Source organism: Hypanus sabinus, chromosome 19 (genome assembly GCF_030144855.1).
Source record: "Hypanus sabinus isolate sHypSab1 chromosome 19, sHypSab1.hap1, whole genome shotgun sequence".
NCBI lineage: Eukaryota > Metazoa > Chordata > Chondrichthyes > Myliobatiformes > Dasyatidae > Hypanus > Hypanus sabinus.
The window spans coordinates 65,401,587-65,419,257 of NC_082724.1; the positions used below are offsets into that span (position 1 = coordinate 65,401,587).

Below are 17,671 nucleotides of genomic sequence, written 5' to 3' on the forward strand. Positions count from 1 at the left end.
CAGGGGCATGATTGGCCGAGACAACTACAACTTGATTGGACATCCATCCACAATTTACGTGCCACATCCCCTGCAATGAAGCCATCTGAAAGCGAATTAAGAAAGGCACTAGATGATGCTATAGCAGTATTCATCAAGGATGACTATCAAAAATTCAAATATATCAAGGGTAAAATTGGGTTAATGAAAGTGTCACACCCAAGTTTTGCAAGCCCATCTGTGATAAAGTAGCCAGTGAGCTGGATCGCATGGAAGCTGAAGGAATTCTTTCCAAGGTTGAGTGGAGCCTATGGGGAACGCCTGTGCTCCCAGTAGCCAAGAAGAATGGATTTGTCAAGATCTGTGGCGATTTTAATTTTAAGGTCACCATCAACCCAATACTGAAAGTAGATCTATACCCTCTACCTGGGATAGAGGATAGTTTTGCAAACCTTTCTGGAGGAAAGCACTTCAGCAAAGTGGACTATTGCACTCTGGTAGAAAGCTATGGACCAGGTACTGCAAGGTTGCCTAGGCATTCAATGTTACATGGATGACATCACTGTTACCAGTAAGAATTCAAATAACATCTCCAAAATCTCAAAACAGGGGTTAAAAAATTAGAAGATTCTGGGCCTAGAGCATGATGCAACCAAGCATTACTTACTGGGGCTCCATCATTGACACACAAAGATTACACAAGTGTGCTGAGAACATTTAAACGGTGGATGCCCCAAGGCTAAAGAACGTGTCACAGTTGTGGTCCTTTTGCATTTATTCATTGATACATGTTTAAGAGGCATTGATTGTGTGGATAGTCAGAGGTTTTTTCCCAGGGCTGAAATGGTTGCCACAAGAGGACACAGGTTTAAGGTGCTGGGGTGTAGGTACAGAGGAAATGTCTGGGTTAAGTTTTTAACTCAGAGAGTGGTGAGTGCGTGGAATGGGCTGCCGGCAACAGTGGTGGAGGTGGATATGATAAGAAGGTCTTTTAATTGACTTTTAGATAGGTACATGGAGCTTAGTAAAATAGAGGGCTATAGGTAAGCCTAGTAATTTCTAAGGTAGGGACATGTTCGGCACAACTTTGTGGGCTGTAGGGCCTGTATTGTGCTGTAGGTTTTCTATGTTTCTTTGTTTTCTGGGTTTCTGCCAACCCTAGCTACTGTGCTCTACCCCCTGAGCTCATTACTACAGATAGGGAAGAAATGGCAATAGACAAAGCAGTGTGAGGTAAAGGAAACGGTGATGTCAGACACTGTACACACACATTATGACCTGCATTGTACAGTGAAGCTTGCCTGTCATGCCTCACCATATGGTATGGATGCAGACATGTTATGAGTGATGGAAGCAAATGTCCCATAGCCTTTGCATCACATTCCCTTATCGCTACAGAGAAAAATTACACACAGATCAATAGGGGGCCTTGAATCTGGTTTGGAGTGCAATACGTTTCAACCAGTACTTCAATGGGAGAGTTTACCCTTGTTACTGATCATCAACGACTGGTATCCACTTTCAATCCAGAAGTGTGCTCCATTAACAGCAGCAGCACGAATGCAAAGATAGGTTCTGTTTCTTGGAGGACACAATTACAAGATTCAATTCAAGAGGACAACTAAACATGGAAATGCTGATGGATTATGCTGTTTACCCTTAATAAAAGGAACACACGAAAAATTTACTAAAGAGGATAGTCCCCTTGACATACTTGCCCCAATGCAAATTGAAAGAATCACCTACTACTGCAGAGACGATACAAAGGGAAATCAGAAAAACCCTCACACTGTCTCTGGTCTACATGGCCACGTAAAATGGTTGGAATGAGCTGCAAACTCCAGTTCCCCCATTTTTAAACAGTGCCAGTGCCCTTGGTGGGGGTTGCCATATGTGGGGATTGAAAGTAATTGTACGATCCAAACTGAGAGCTAAAGTGTTGGAGGAATTACAATTACAATTTTATTTCTAACATCCATCTTGCAATGAAGGAGTAAAATTCTTTATGTTGCATCTCCATCACTATGTACAAGCATAAGTAAGGGAAATATGGGAGGATATTGCCCAAGGACTAAGACTGTATACATTATGGTTTTCTATACATGTGTGTACAGTCAGATACAAAGCACAGTCAGATAAGCAATCAGATCAACATGTATTGATAAATCTGATGGCCTGGTGAAAAAAAATGTCCTGTTGCTCCTGGCCTTAATATTGTGGTACAGTTTGCCAGACAGAAGCAGCTGGAACAGTTTGTGGCTGCAGTGGCTGGGGTCCCTAAAGATCTTCGGGGCCCTTTTTATGCACCTGCTGCTGTAAATGGATGTGGTCAAACTGAAAGCAAAGGCTCAAAGTTTTGTCTGATGGCCTGGAATAGATCAGCAGATCAAACAGCATGCCATGCACTGTTCAGGATGCCAATGTGTCCAGAAGAAAGGTATACAGAGATGTCAGAACCACTTCCTGCAGTCCCAGAGTCACAACTCCTACAAGCACAGAACCTGTCACAGTCACAAGTCTCACCTGCTAAGCTGAATCACCTGCCTGGTCAGGAAAAATATTATCCCACAAGAGTAAGAAATCCTCCACATCAATTAAATCTTTAAGTTTGAATGGAACAACTTAAAATTTACTATCCTGTGTACATCTATACAGTAGCTCTATTATACAGTAATACAAATGTAATTAGAGAGCAAATGTTATATTTGAGTTGAGATACATTCTATATTGAGTTGGAGTTTATACCCAAGCAGGGAAGGAGGAGTTTGTGTATTTAATATTTCAGTGATATTTGATTAATATTGTAAGTTATTAAGTTATTACATCTTATGCGTGAATCTCGCTAAAGTAAAAATAAAATTAAGCACAAGCCTCTCCCAGTTCTGCATTTTCTTTCAATTAGTTGTATGTTTGGAGTTACAAATTGTAACACTACCCAGGCAGATTTTGCCAGGACCACCCAATTCTAGTCTCGATCACAGTCTGGGTCCAGACACAAACCAATGAGATGATTCTGAGGCAAGCATAAAGAGAGTGCCCTTGACATTAACACAAGCAAAAAGAGCAAAATGGAAAATGCTGCAATGATTGCAATCATACAGAATGGTTCCACAGCAGCCTGTCTTCAACTGACTTCAAAAAGGGTAAAAGGAAAAACACTGCAGTGACTGCAACCCTAGACAAGATTTATGCTCAATGATCCCAGCTCCACAACATCATGGCAGCCTTCCAGCCTGTCTTCAACCGTTCTCCTTTCATCACCAGGTCAGAAATGGATTTTTCTCATTATGGGTTGACTCAGGGAAGTGAGCGATCTGTGCACCTGCTCCATAAAACATCAAAGAACAGTCCCTTCAGCCCATGATGTTGTGCTCAACCAATTAAATTAGTAATCAAACTATTAACTCGACTAATCTCTTCTCCCTACTCAATTTCCACATCTTTCCATTTTCTCACATTCAGGGGCCTAACTAAATGTTTCTTAAAAGTCTCTAATGTTTCTGCCTCTACCACCACCTCATGTATTATATTCCAGGCATAAGATCTCCCCTCAGCCTCCACCGCTCCAGAGAAAACAACCCAAGTTTGTCAGTAATCAGCATGGGAATTTAAACTGGAGGTAGCAGTGTTGTTTTTTACGAGGTCGAGTTGCAAGCTTGACATCAGCCCGGCACGGATGGTACAGGAGTCACTGGATCGACATCAACCTGGCACGGGAGCAGTCTGTCACTAAATCAAACTTGGGAACCTCCGTTCTCCAGCCCGGCACTGATTTCACTGCGCCACCAGCCGACCAGAATGGGGGGGGGTCAGGGTGAATCTTACTAAGAAAATTTTAAGCCAAGTACAAAGTTAAACACTCAACACAGTGTCAACAGCAACGACATAAAATGGCAGACAGCGTCATGATCTGACTTAAAATGGCGGACGGCGTTCTCCTTCCTTGGTTCTTAAGTACTAGTTTTCCGTAAGTTGGACATTCGTAGCTCGGGGAATACCTGCACACATTTCAATTTAGTTTGTAACAGAACCCAAACTACTAGCCAGGAATAGGAGACCATCTACAGCATTACAGAATGTTATCAGACTCTTTCACACACTAAAAATGAACTCCTCAGAATCTAATCTACCTTGTTATGAGTATTGTATGTTTACATTCACTGCACTTACTGTTCTGCGTTGTTTGTCTTTCACTACCTCAATGTAGTTAGGTATGGCATCAAATATTGATGTGGAGAAGATGTTTCTGATAGTCGGAGAGTCTAGGACCAGGAGGTGTAGCCTCAGAATACAAAAGCACCCCTTTAAAACAGAGATGAGAAGGAATTTTTTTAGCCAGAGGGTGGTGAATCTTTGGAATGCATTTCCATCGATGGCTGTGGAGGCCAAGTCATTGAGTACAGTCAGGCCTCCTTATCCGCAGGGGATTGGTTCCGGGACCCCTCGCGGATACCAAAATTCGCGGATGCTCAAGTCCCTTATTCAACCTGTCTCAATGCGGTGGATCTTAGGACCCAGCGGAACCCCAGACCTTATTTAACCTGTCTCAGTGCAGTGGACATTAAGACCTGGCGTTAGAGATCTGAATCCGCAGTGTTACTGTTTGCGAAAATAATCACGAACACGATTGAAAATAAAGTGGAAATAATAAAGCGATCAGAAAGAGGTGAAATGCCTTCGGTCATTGGAAAAGCGTTAGGTTACGTCAGTCAACGATCAGAATAATTTTAAAGGATAAAGTGAGAAAGACTCTGCCCTGATGAAAGCTACAATTATTACTAAGCAACGCAGTGATTTAATTATTGGGTTTTGGGGTTTTGATCCTTCACATCTACCCGGCACAGTGGAGAGTGCGCTCGGGGACAATCTGTCCCGAGTCCTGAGAACTTCCATTCCCGAGCCCAGTGCTGAAACATACGTTCTTAAGTGCTTTATCTGCATAGAAAGGTAAAATATATACTATATATTAAGGCAAATGTTTGACTAACTGACTCTAAATAATACCATATGTACCTGTTCCGACTTACTTAGTAAGAGAACTTCCGATTTTTTCGATCCCGATCCACGATAGCCCATGCACATATACCTTAAATAATCTCTAGATTACTTATAATACCTAATACAATGTAAATGCTATGTAAAATGGTTGTTACACTGCATTGTTTAGGGAATAATGACGAGAAAAAAGTCTGTACATACTCAAACAACAAGTGCTGGAAGAGCACTTCTGGGTTTTCACAATTCGCGGTTGGTTGAATTCGCGCATGCGGAATTCGCAGATAAGGAGGGCCGACTGTACATTTAAAGCAGAGGTCGATAGGTTCTTGATTAATCATGGCGTGAAAGGTAATGGGAAGAAGGCAGGAGAATTGGGTTCAGATAAATCAGTCATGATTGAATGGCACAGTGGACTCAATTGGGCTAAATGACCTAATTCTGCTTCCATATTTTATGATCTGACTGGATGACAAGCAAAAGCATTTTGGTGCACAATAAACCACAATAATTATTCTTCTCTCCAAATATTTCCCATTTCCACTACTAACTGCATCTTGGACTACATCCAGTATTCCGTCTAGAAATGTGGCAAATTCATAATACATAGCATTTATTAGTGGTTTTATTTCCTCCAAAACAGAGCACAATTTCTGTGCTTATTCACTGATCGGCATTATTCTTATTGAACCATTTTGTTACTATTTTGGAAGATGAAACAATGATTCCTCTCCGTATACAATGTGGATCCAATCTGTAAAGCCGATGTAATGATTACTCTCAGTACACGGTGAGTGGATCCAATCTATAAAGCACATCCATGCTCTATAACACAGTAAAAACCAAACTCTTCCATTTTCCTCATATTACTTCCTCGCCTGACTGCTTGCTCTGGCACTGTTACAAGGCTATCAAGTCCTCCCACTTGGCCAGTTACATCCATGCGTGTATCAACAGAAACATTACTGGAGTACCTTAGCGTTTTGTTTGCATTAAGAATGGCGATTGTGGCAGAGCTGCATTTTGTCCGCATATAAACAGAAATAAACCTGGTGATAGTTTTTTAAAAACTTCAGATTAGCTTTATTGTCTCATATACATTGAAACATACAGCGAAATGCAACGTTTTGCATCAAATTAAATCAGTGAGAAAGTGCTGGGCAGCCTGCAGGTGTCGCCATGCTTCCAGCATCAACAGAGCTTGCCCTCAATTCACTAACCTTAACTATATGTCTTTAGAACATGGGAGCACCCAAAGGAAACACATGCATCACAGGGAGAACAAACTAACTCCTTGCAGACCCCAATCTTACAGCTGGAGCTGTAAAGTGCTGCACTAACAGCTACACTACGTGCCACCCCTAATTTATCCACCTTCTGTTTTCCTTGTCAGCACAAACACTACAAGAGCTAAAAGTTGAAAAGTTTGATGCTTAATTCTCTTAAACACCAGTTTGATGCATAATTCTCTTAAACACAAGAGATTCTGCAGATGCTGGAAATTCACGTAATTACAGATTGGGGCATCGGAATTCAATGTTCAACCCTGACACCCTCTGCAAGGAGTCTCAGTATGTCCTCCCCGTGGAAAGCATGGGTTTTCCCCAGATGGTCCAGTTTCCTCCCACGATCCAAAGATGTACTGGTTAGCAAGTTAAATTGTCATTACAAATTGTCCAGTGATTAGGTTGGGGTTAAGTTGCAGTTTGCTTGCGGGGCCAAAATGGCCTATTCTGCTCTGTACCTCAAAATAAATAAGTTGAAATTCCCCAATTCTAATTCTCTCAAGCACATGAGATTCTGCAAATGATAGAAATGTAGAGCAGCACACACAAAATGCTGAGTTCCTCCAAATGCTACCAAATCTGCATCTATGGAGGGAAATAACCAATCAACACTTCAATCCAAGATCCTTCATCTTTCATACTCCACAACCATGTGCTCCAATTACTGCTGATTGCTAATGAGCTTCTGCTGCTCTATAGTCCAACAGCATATTACACACTGAGCAAAAAAAACTGATTAAATGACAGCATGGCCCCACCAAATCATAGATGAGAAATAGTCCAATACATTATCTTTGTGGAATTCCAGACATAAATGACTCCACAACCTGCAGACTCACTTTCAAAGACTCTGCAACTCATGCTCTCAATATAACTTATTTTGCATTTGCACAATGACTTTGCATATTGGTTGTTTATCAGTCTTAATTGTTTATTTTCCTATAAATACCTGCATTTAAATGAATCTCAAGCATGTGTACTTTTACTTTGACTTTTGACTTTCAGCTATTCAGAAGCAGGAAGAGGATATACTTCAAGAAAAGCATTAAGTTTTCACTTGGCAGCCAAACAAGCATGAGAACAGTGAGTCATTCTATTGTCCTGAGCCAGAGCAAAAGGGAGAGAAAGGAAAGGCATACATAATGACAAGAAGGGAACACTACCATCTGACAGAACTAAACAAAAAAGTTACAAAAGAAACGGGAATGCATAAGGAATTTTTTTTTTAAACACACACACACACACACACACACACACACACACACACACACACACACACACTCACCCACGTGTCTGTAATCACATCTGCTCACATCACCCCCGTGACTGGCTCAGTGACCATTTGGGAATCTTAGCTCCAGCCAGCACAAAAGACGAGATATCCCTGTGGCCATCCATTTTAATTCTACTTCCGTTCCAAAATGTTGGTCCATAGTCTCCTCTACTGCTACGGTGAGGCCACTCTCAGGTCGGAGGAGCAACACCACACATCATGAAATTTGTTGTTTTGTTGCAGTAGTACGACTATTCTTAAAAGGTACCATTAGTACTTTAATATTTTTTTATGTGCATTTAATTTTTGCATATTCGCGGTGGCTGGGTGTTCTGATTATTTTAGGGTTTTTATGCTTGCACTTTAATTATTTATATATTCTCTCAGCTTTAGATTTTCTTATATTTAATCAATAAACCAACCATGACAACGTTTGGCTAGGTTGCACAACTTTAAATGATGTACCTGATAGACAAAAAAGAAATTACTACAAGTTACAATAAAAAAAATAAATTAAAATCTGTAAAAGAGGAAAAGTGAGAGTTTTCATGAATTTATGGACATTCAGAAATCTGCTGGTGGAGGGAAAGAAGCTAATCCTAAAACATCAAGTCTTCAGGCTCCTGTACCTCCTCCCATGCCCTGACAATAGGGCATGTCCTGGATGGTGAGGATTTTTAATGATGGATGATGCCTTTTAGACACTGACATTTGAAGATGCCCTTGATAATGAGGCTGCCTGAAGCTACAAACCTCTACAGCCTCTCTCTGTCTTGTGCAATGGAGCCATAACAGGCAATGATGCATCAGTCACAATGTTCTCTACAGTACATCTGTAGAAATTTGTAAGTCTTTAGTGACATACCAAATCTACTCAAACTCGTAATAAAGTGTATGTAGCTGCTGGTATGCTTTCTTCATGACTACATCAATATCCACAATAAATTTTCTGTGATTTTGAAGCTGCTCACCCTTTTCATCTCAGACTCCTCGATGAAGATGATTAACAAAGCGACATCAAAATACTTAAAACACCGAGAAGTTTGCAAATTCGGCTCAGTGGGATATTCTTGCCTCTACATCAACCAGCTATAGTAATTCTACGTACCATTTGCAAACGTTTTTAGTACTGTACTGTTAGATGTTAAATAAAAAGCTCCACCCACTAGCACAAAGTGGTCAAGATTCTGTCACACAAAGGCTAAAAGGAATGGTCTTTTGAGTCTTACTCAATATTTAACGCCAAACTAATTTTACTCACCGATTATCTGCTCATTTATATATTTGTCAAAATGGATTGTGTTGTGTGCACATTTATTTGGAAATGCTGTGCAGAATAGGCCATTTGTGCTGCGCCACCCAGCAACCCCCTGACAATCCTGATTTAACCCTAACCTAATTACAGGGCAACTTACAATGAATATACCCTTGGACTGTGGGAGGAAACCGAAGCAGCTGGAGAAAATGCACGCATTCTGCAGGGAGAACATACAGAAACTCCTTATAAAGAACACCAGTCCTCCAGCATCCTGAGCGTCACACTAACTGCTGCACTATACCCAGTCATTGGCCATTATGTTCACTCATGTTAAAAAAGTGACTCCCTAGCCTAAAAAAATGCTTCTCTTCTGACACCATGGCTGTGTTCTCAGAATTATTTTTAGCTTCCAGCTGAAACATTTTCATTGTATGCACCTAACCCATATTGCATTGCTACCTTCAAAATAGATTTTCTAAATCAACCCAAAAATAATTTCTCTTTGACTGATACTTCTGTTTTACAAACAACAGTCATACAAAATTCAGACTCTAAAATTTGAGTATCTTTACACAAAATGAGATGAAATCATTAGCAACACGCATACAACGCTGGAGGAACTTAGCAGGTCAGGCAGCATCTACGGAAATGAACAAACAATCGATGTTTCAGGCTCCTTGACTGAAGAAGGGTCTCGGCCCGAAATGTTGACTGTTTGTTCATTTCCATAGATGCTGCCTGACCTGCTGAGTTCCCCCAGCATTTTGTATATGTTTCTTTGGATTTCCAGCATCTGCAAAGTTTCTTGTGGTTATGAGATAAAAACCTTGCCATGATGCATCTTGGTTTCAAGAGATACACAATATCGGTCAAGTTGCTGAAACATATTTCAGTTTGATTCAAATCTGCATTCACAGGACATCCCAGCTTTCACAGTCTGACCTAGTTTCCAGAATAACTCAGAGGAAACTGGCAATGCTTGACAACCTGATTCAGAGATTCGCATTCCAGTTTGAGCCTAGGGCAATCAAACAGCTGAAATCTACTTTAATTTCCTCATCTTTCAACGCATACAGTCTCCAAGTCCAACAGGAAAACAGCTCTCTATAAAATTAGGAAAAATTATAGGAATTGCTTCTTTAACAGTACAGTACACAGAAAATAGCCGACTTTTATAGCAAACATGCAAAATAATATTACGTTGATTCACATTTGATTAACATGTCATGGTGGCATAGCAGTTAGCATGGCACTATTACTGCTTGGAGTTTGGTGTTTAATTCTGGCATTTTCTGTAGGAAAGTTTGGATGTTCTTCCTATGAGTGCATGGGTTTCCTCCAGCTGTCCAAAGATGTACCAGCTTGTAGGTCATTGTAAGTTGTCTTGTGATTAGGCTAGGGTTAAATCAGCCGGGCAGTGCTGTTTGGAGGGCCAGAGAGACCTGTTCCATGTTGTATCTCTAAATAAATAAATGAGGGACCATGGGCAGATTGTAGCTTCATAGTCTCGTGCTCCTGTTTTTTTCAGTCTCATTGTGGATCTTTCCTGTCAAAAAGCAACTGTGATGCAATAGAGGCAGCGCTTGTGCAAGGCTCATCCCCAAGTCCTACTTCATAATACACAAAAGTGCAGTCACTGATATAGACATACACGCCCTCAAAATTCAGTCTTGAAAGTAAGTGAAAAATACAATGTATTTTTTGTTATTATGCACTGTATTTAGCACTATCAATTGAGTACAGACTGAGATATTTCAAAATGTGTGCTTTTTGTGGAGCATCCAGCAACGTTATTATTCTAGAAAACATGCATTGGGTAAATAAACACAAACTGATACTGATGAAGAGTCTCAGTCTGAAACATTGACTGCTTATTCCTCTCCATAGATGTAGAGAGGTTCACTATTGTCTGGCTAAAGAAATTCCTTTTCATCTGTTCTAAATGGACATCCCTCTATTCTAAGGCTGTGTGCTCTGATCCTAGACTCCCCCACTACAGGAAGCATCCTCTCTACATCCAATCTATCCAGACCTTTCAATATTTAGCAGGTTTCAATGAGATCCTCCCTCATTCTTTTAAACTCCGTGACTACAGGCCCAAAGCCATCAACGCTCCTCATACGTTTTTAGTTTCATTCCCAAAATCATTCTCGTGAATCTCTTCTGGACACTCTCCAATACTAGCACATTTTTTCTCAGAAAAGGGGCCCAAACCTACTCAAAATACTCCAAGTACAGTCTGACCAATGCCTCATACAGCCTCAGCATCACACCCTTGCTCTTATATTCTAGTTCTCTCAAAATGAACACTAACATTGCATTTGCCTTCCTTGCCACCAACTCAACCTGCAGGGAATCCTGCATAAAGATTCACAAGTGAATCTTGTGACAGACCATATTTTTGAATTTCCTCCCCATTTAGAAAATAGACTATGACTTTATTCCTTCTACCAAAGTGCATGACTATGTACTTACCTACACTATATTCTATCTGACATTTCTTTGCCTACTCGCCCAATTTGTTCAACTCCTAGCAACTCCCTGCTTCCTCAACACTACCTGACCCTCCACTTATCTTTGTATCATCTGCAAACTTGGCCTCAAAGCCATCAATTCCATCATCTGCATTGTTGACATATAATGTGAAAAGATGCGCTCCCAATACTGACGCCTGTGGAACACTATTTGCCACTGAAAGCTAACCAGACTACGCTCCCTTTCTTCCAACCCTTTGCCTCTGTGCCAATCAGCCAAATTCTAGTATCTTTCCTGTAATACGTTAAGCAGCCTGCATGACTAATAAATGGTCCTTGGCCCGAAACATACTCTCTTCCATAGATGCTGCCTGGCTAACTGAGTTCCTCTTGCATTTTGTGTGTGTTGCTTGGATTTCTACCATCTGCAGATTTTTTTTTCATTTGTTAAGCAGCCTCACATATGGCACCTAGTTGTCAAACACCTGATAATCCAAGTAAACAACATCTACCAACTCTGATTTGTCTATCTTGCTTGTTATCTCCTCAAAGAATTCTAACAGATTTGTCAGGCAAGATCTTCTCTCAGGGTAACAAAGAGGACTTTGGCCTATTTTACCATGTACCTCCCAGTACCCCAAAATCTCATCCTTAATAATGGACTTCAACATCTTCCCAACCACTGAGGAAAGACCAACTGGCCAACAACTTCCTTTCTTCTGCCTCACTCCCTTTTTGAAGATTGGAGTGACATTTGCAATTTGCACAGTTGAAGAGGAAGGAGGAGGGGACCCAGGGGGAAGTGACAGGCAGAGGTGAGAGACCAGAGTGGGAACAATAGAAGAGGGGAAAGGGAGAGAAATGTTTTTAAACTGGAAGGAGAAATTGATATTCATGCCATCAGGTTGGAGGCTACCCAGATAAAACATAAGGTGTTGCTTCTCCACCCTGAGGATGGCCTCATCGTGGCACAAGAAGACTGACCTGTTGGAATGGGAGTTGGAATTAAAATGTTTGGCCACTGGGAAGTCTCGCTTTTGGCGGATGGAATAGAGGTGCTCAAAGAAAAAGCAGGTGGAATAGAGGTGCTCAACTAAGTGGTCCCCCAATTTACAATGGGTCTCACCAATATAGATGAGGCCAAATTAGGAGCACTAGGCATTATAAACAACCCCAGTAGATTCATAGATGACGTGTTGCCTCACCTGGCAGGATTGTTTGAGGCCCCAAATGGAAGGGAGAAAGGAGCTGAATAGGCAGGTGTAGCACTTTAGCCACATGCAGGAATAAGTGCAGGGAGGGAGATTAATGGGGAAAGACAAGAGAATCACAGAAGGAGCAAACCCTGTGGAAAGCAGAGGGGAGGGAGGTTTGTTTGGTAGTAGGATTCCTTCAGAGATGCTGGAAGTTGCAGAGAATGATGTATTGGATGCAGACGTTAATTTGGTTGTAGGTAAGGATAATAGCATAAATGTGGATGATTGGGAAATGGAGGAGATGCATATGGGGGCAGCATCAATGGTGGAGCAAAGGAAACTGTGTTCTTTGAAAAAGGAGGACATATCTGATGTCCTGGAAAGGAAAGCCACATCCTGGGAAGGCGCAGCAGAGGGCAAAAAACTGAGAAAAGATAATAGCACTTCTATCTCCCATTGTAATTTGTAGCCCACATCCTGGCTACTGTTTGAAGGCTTGTATATAACTCCCAACAGGTTTTTTTTAATGTAGTTTCTTAACTCTACTCACAAGGAATCTACATCTTCTGATCCTATATCATCACTTTCTATGGATTTTATTTCATTGTTAATGAAATATGACATTTAAAGAGTCTCTTAAATGTTTCTAATGCATTTGTCTCCACCAATAAAATTGGTAGCATGTTCCACGCATCCACCATTCTCTGTCTAAAAACCTAATCTCTAACATCCCTTTCCCCCATACTTCCCAATCATGTTAAAATTATGCCCTCTCATAATTACAATTCCTGCCCTGGGAAAGGTTTCTGGCTGTCCACTCTATCTATGACTTTCATTATCTTAGCATCACACACAGGTGGTGGGATTGATAACACAGGACCATTAAAACATCCTGATGTTGGAGCTCAGCCCACAACATCAACTATTTATTCCTCTCCATAGATGGTGTCTGACATGATGAGTTCCTCCAGCATTTTATGTGTGCAGCACAGCTTTAAGTAAGAAACACAATTCAGTGCAACACCTTCAATAAAAGATCATGTAAACCACACAGACTATTCAAATTTATGTTTAAAGACCAGGTTAAACTGAGCAACGCATTCAAATTCTGTCTCTGCAGGTTTATGTACACTCAGTGGCTACTTTATTAGGTACACCTGAACACCTGTTAGTTAACGTAAATATTTAATTGGCCAACCATATGAAACATAGAACCATAGAACATTACTGCACAGTAACAGGCCTTTTGGCCCTTCATGGCTGTGCCAAACCATTTTTCTGCCTAGTCCCACTGACCTGCACCTGGACCATATCCCTCCATACACCTCTCATCCATGTACCTCTCCAAACTTTTCTTAAATGTTAAAAGTGAGCCCGTATTTACACTTCATCTGGCAGCTCATTCCACACTCCCACCAATCTCTGTGTGAAGAAGCACCCCCCCCCCATGTTCCCTTTAAACTTTTCCCCCTTCACCTCTAACCCATGTCCTCTGTTGTTTTTTTTCTCCCCTAGCCTCAATGGAAAAAACCTGCTTGCATTCACTCTATCTATACCCATCATAATTTTATATACCTCTATCAAATCTCCCCTCATTATTCTACGCTCCAGGGAATAAAGTCCTAACCTATTCAACATTTTTCAGTAACTCAGTTTCTCAAGTCCTGGCAACATCCTTGTAAACCTTCTCTGCACTCTTTCAACCTTATTAATATCCTTCCTGTAATTCGCTGACCAAAGCTGAACACAATACTCCAAATTCGGCCTCACCAATGCCTTATACGACCTCACCATAACATTCCAACTCTTATACTCAATACTTTGATTTATAAAGGCCAATGTACCAAAAGCTCTCTTTACTACCCTATCTACCTGTGATGCCACTTTTATGGAATTTTGTATCTGTATTCCGAGATCCCTCTGTTCTACTGCACTCCTCAGTGCCCTACCTTGGTATTATAAGTGCAATACCTCACACTTGTCTGTATTAAACTCCATCTGCCATTTTTCAGCCCATTTTTCTGGCTGGTCCAAATCCCTCTGCAAGCTTTGAAAACCTTCCTCACTGTCCACTACACCTCCAATCTTTGTATCATCAGCAAATTTGCTGATCCAATTTACCACATTATCATCCAGATCATTGAAATAGATGACAAATAACAATGGACCCAGCACTGATCCCTGTGGCACACCACTAGTCACAGGCCTCCACACAGAGAAGCAATCCTCCACTACCACTCTCTGACTTCTCCCATTGAGCCAATATCTAATCCAATTTACTACCTCACTATGTATACCTAGCGACTAAATCTTCCTAACTAACCTCCCATGTGGGACCTTGTCAAAGGCCTTATTGAAGTCCATGCAGACAACATCCACTGACTTCCCTTTGTCCACTTTCCTTGTAACCTCCTCAAAAAACTCTAATAGATGTGTTAAACATTACCTACCATGCACAAAGCCATGTTGACTCTCCCTAATAAGTCCCTGTCTATCTAAATACTTGCAGATGCTATCTCTTAGTACTCCTTCCAATAATTTACCTACTACTGATGTCAAACTTACCGGCCTATAATTTCCCAGATTACTTTTAGAGACTTTTTTAAAACAACGGAATATGAGCTATCCTCCAGTCCTCCAGCACCTCACCCATAGATACTGACATTTCAAATATATCTGCCAGGGCCCCTGCAATTTCAACATGAGTCTCCTTCAAGGTCCGAGGGAATACCCTGTCAGGTCCTGGGGATTAATCTACTCTGATTTGCCTCAAGATAGCAAGCACCTCCTCCTCTTCAATCTATACAGGTTCCATGACCTCACTACTTGTTTGCCTTATTTCCATTGACTCCATGCCAGTTTCCTTAGTAAAAATAGATTACAAATACACATCACAAGCAAAGATAGATGCCTTCGCCAGTGCAAGACGGAAAGTGCAGAAGAAACTCCAAGAGATGCAGGATGTCTAGTTCAGCAATAAGGTCGATGAGATCCAGGGCTATGCAGACAGTCATGACACCAAGCATTTCTATGACGCTTTGAAGGCTATGTATGGGCCTCAGTCCTCTGGCTCCTCCCCCCTCCTCAGTGCAGATGGGACTCGGCTGCTGACAGAGAAAAAGCAGATTTTGGAGAGATGGGCTGAACACTTCAACCAGCTCCTCAACTGCCCTGCCAAGATCAATGATGAGGCCATTGCTTACCTACCTCAGGTGGAGATCAACCTGGACCTTGACAACCTCCCCACAGAAGAAGAAGTCAGAAAAGCCATCAGGCAACTTTCTTGTGGCAAAGCACCAGGATCAGATGCAATCCCTGCTGAAGTCTACAAAGCAGGAGACCCATTCATGATGCAGAAGCTGACTGAACTCTTCCAGTCTATGTAGAACAAAGGAAAGGTCCTGCAACAATTTAAAGATGCCAGCATAGTCCACATCTACAAGAGGAAAGGCAACTGCCAGTCTTGTGACAATCACCAAGGCATCTCCCTCCTGTCCATAGCTGGGAAGAACCTGGCTCGCATCCTGCTTAATCGCCTTCTCCAACACCTTGAGCAAGGTCTCCTCCCAGAAAGCCAGTGTGGCTTCCGTGCAGAGCGTGGAACTGCCAACATGATATTTGCTGCACACCAACTCCAGAAAAAATGTCAAGAGCAGCACAGTAGCCTCTTTATGACCTTCATCGATCTGACCAAGATAATGGAGAAGTTTGGCTGCCCTAGCAGGTTCATCATGATTGTTCGGCAGTTCCATCATGGCATGATGGTGGAAGTTTTGGATGATGGTGACGAGTCAGAAGCCTTCCCAGTGATGAACGGTGTGAAGCAAGGATGCATTCCCGCCCCTACACTCTTTAACATGGCCGCCTCTGCTATGCTGACTGATGCCTTCCACAATTGTCAGGATGGTATACATGTCAGATACAGGACTGGCGGTGGGCTATTCAACTTCCAGCGTCTACAGGCTGTTACAAAGGTAAAGGAGACCGTCGTCAGAGACCTCTTATTCGCTGATGATTGCACCCTCAACGCCAGCACAGAGCAGAAGATGCAGTGAGAAATGGACTGCTTCTCATGAGCCTGTGACAACTTTGGACTTACAATCAGCACCAAAAAGACCGAAGTTATGTACCAGCCTGCACCCGGAAAGCCCTACCAGGAAGCACACATCAGAGTAAAGGGGCAGAAGCTACTGGCAGTCGACAGCTTTACTTATCTGGGCAGTACTCTATCATGAGCGGTGAACATAAATGCAGAGATCAGCAACAGAATTGCCAGAGCCAGTGGGAGATTCCGTAAGCATGTATGGGAGCGGAGAGGACTCAGCCTTACCACCAAGCTGAAGGTCTACCGAGCAGTGGTTCTCACCACCCTCCTCTATGCCAGCGAGACCTGGACTGTCTACAGCAGACATGCTAAACAGCTCAACCACTTCCACTTGAGCTTCCTCCGCAGACTTCTCCACGTACGATGGCAGGACAAAGTCCCAGACACAGAGGTCCTGGAGCCGGCTAGCACCCACAGCGTCTACACCTTCCTACAGAAAGCCCAAGCCAGATGGGCTGGCCATGTCGTCAGGATGTCTGACAGTCGACTACCAAAACAGCTGCCATATGGATAGCTGAGCCAGGGCAAGTGCTCAGTTGGGGGGCAGAAGAAACGTTTCAAAGACTGCCTCAAAGTGTCCCTCAAAGACCTCAACATCAATCCCAGTAGCTGGGAATCACTTGCTCTGGAGCTTTGCGCGCAAGGCTCGAGCTACCTCCAATTCCACTGCAGCACCTACCTTCATGTGTCCCACATGTGGGCGAGCTTTCAGGGCCCAGATTGGCCTCACCAGTCATCTCCAGACCCACAGTCACAAACCTTCCACCTGACAGAAGTCGTAGTCGTCTTCGACTCCAAAGGACGAACAACACACAGATGCAAAAAACCCATTTAAGATCTGCCCCATTTCTTTCAGTTCCATACATAGCCAGATCACTCTGATCTTCAAGAGGACCAATGTTATCCCTTACTATCCTTTTGCTCTTAACATACCTGTAGAAGCTTTTGGATTATCCTTCACCTTGACTGCCAAAGCTACCTCATGTCTTCTTTTAGCCCTCCTGATTTCTTTCTTAAGTATCTTTTTGCACTTTTCATACTCAAGTATTTACTCGGTTTCCTATACATGTCATACATCGCTCTCTTCTTCATTATCAGAGTTCCA

At 42.2% G+C, this 17,671-nt stretch overlaps 1 protein-coding gene across 3 annotated transcripts in view; it reads right to left on the reverse strand.

Moving 5' to 3' along the window:
* LOC132377996 (transforming protein RhoA) overlaps nt 1-17,671 on the reverse strand; it is a 123,947-nt gene that overhangs the window by 69,164 nt on the left and 37,112 nt on the right. Inside the window, exon 2 of one of the 3 annotated variants that reach the window (XM_059944567.1) lies at nt 4,150-4,281. The exons of the other annotated variants lie outside the window; for them this stretch is intronic. Coding sequence (XP_059800550.1) covers nt 4,150 — 1 coding nt within the window. The 5' untranslated portion in view covers nt 4,151-4,281. The remainder of the gene's footprint in view (nt 1-4,149; nt 4,282-17,671) is intronic. 3 annotated transcript variants of the gene reach the window in all.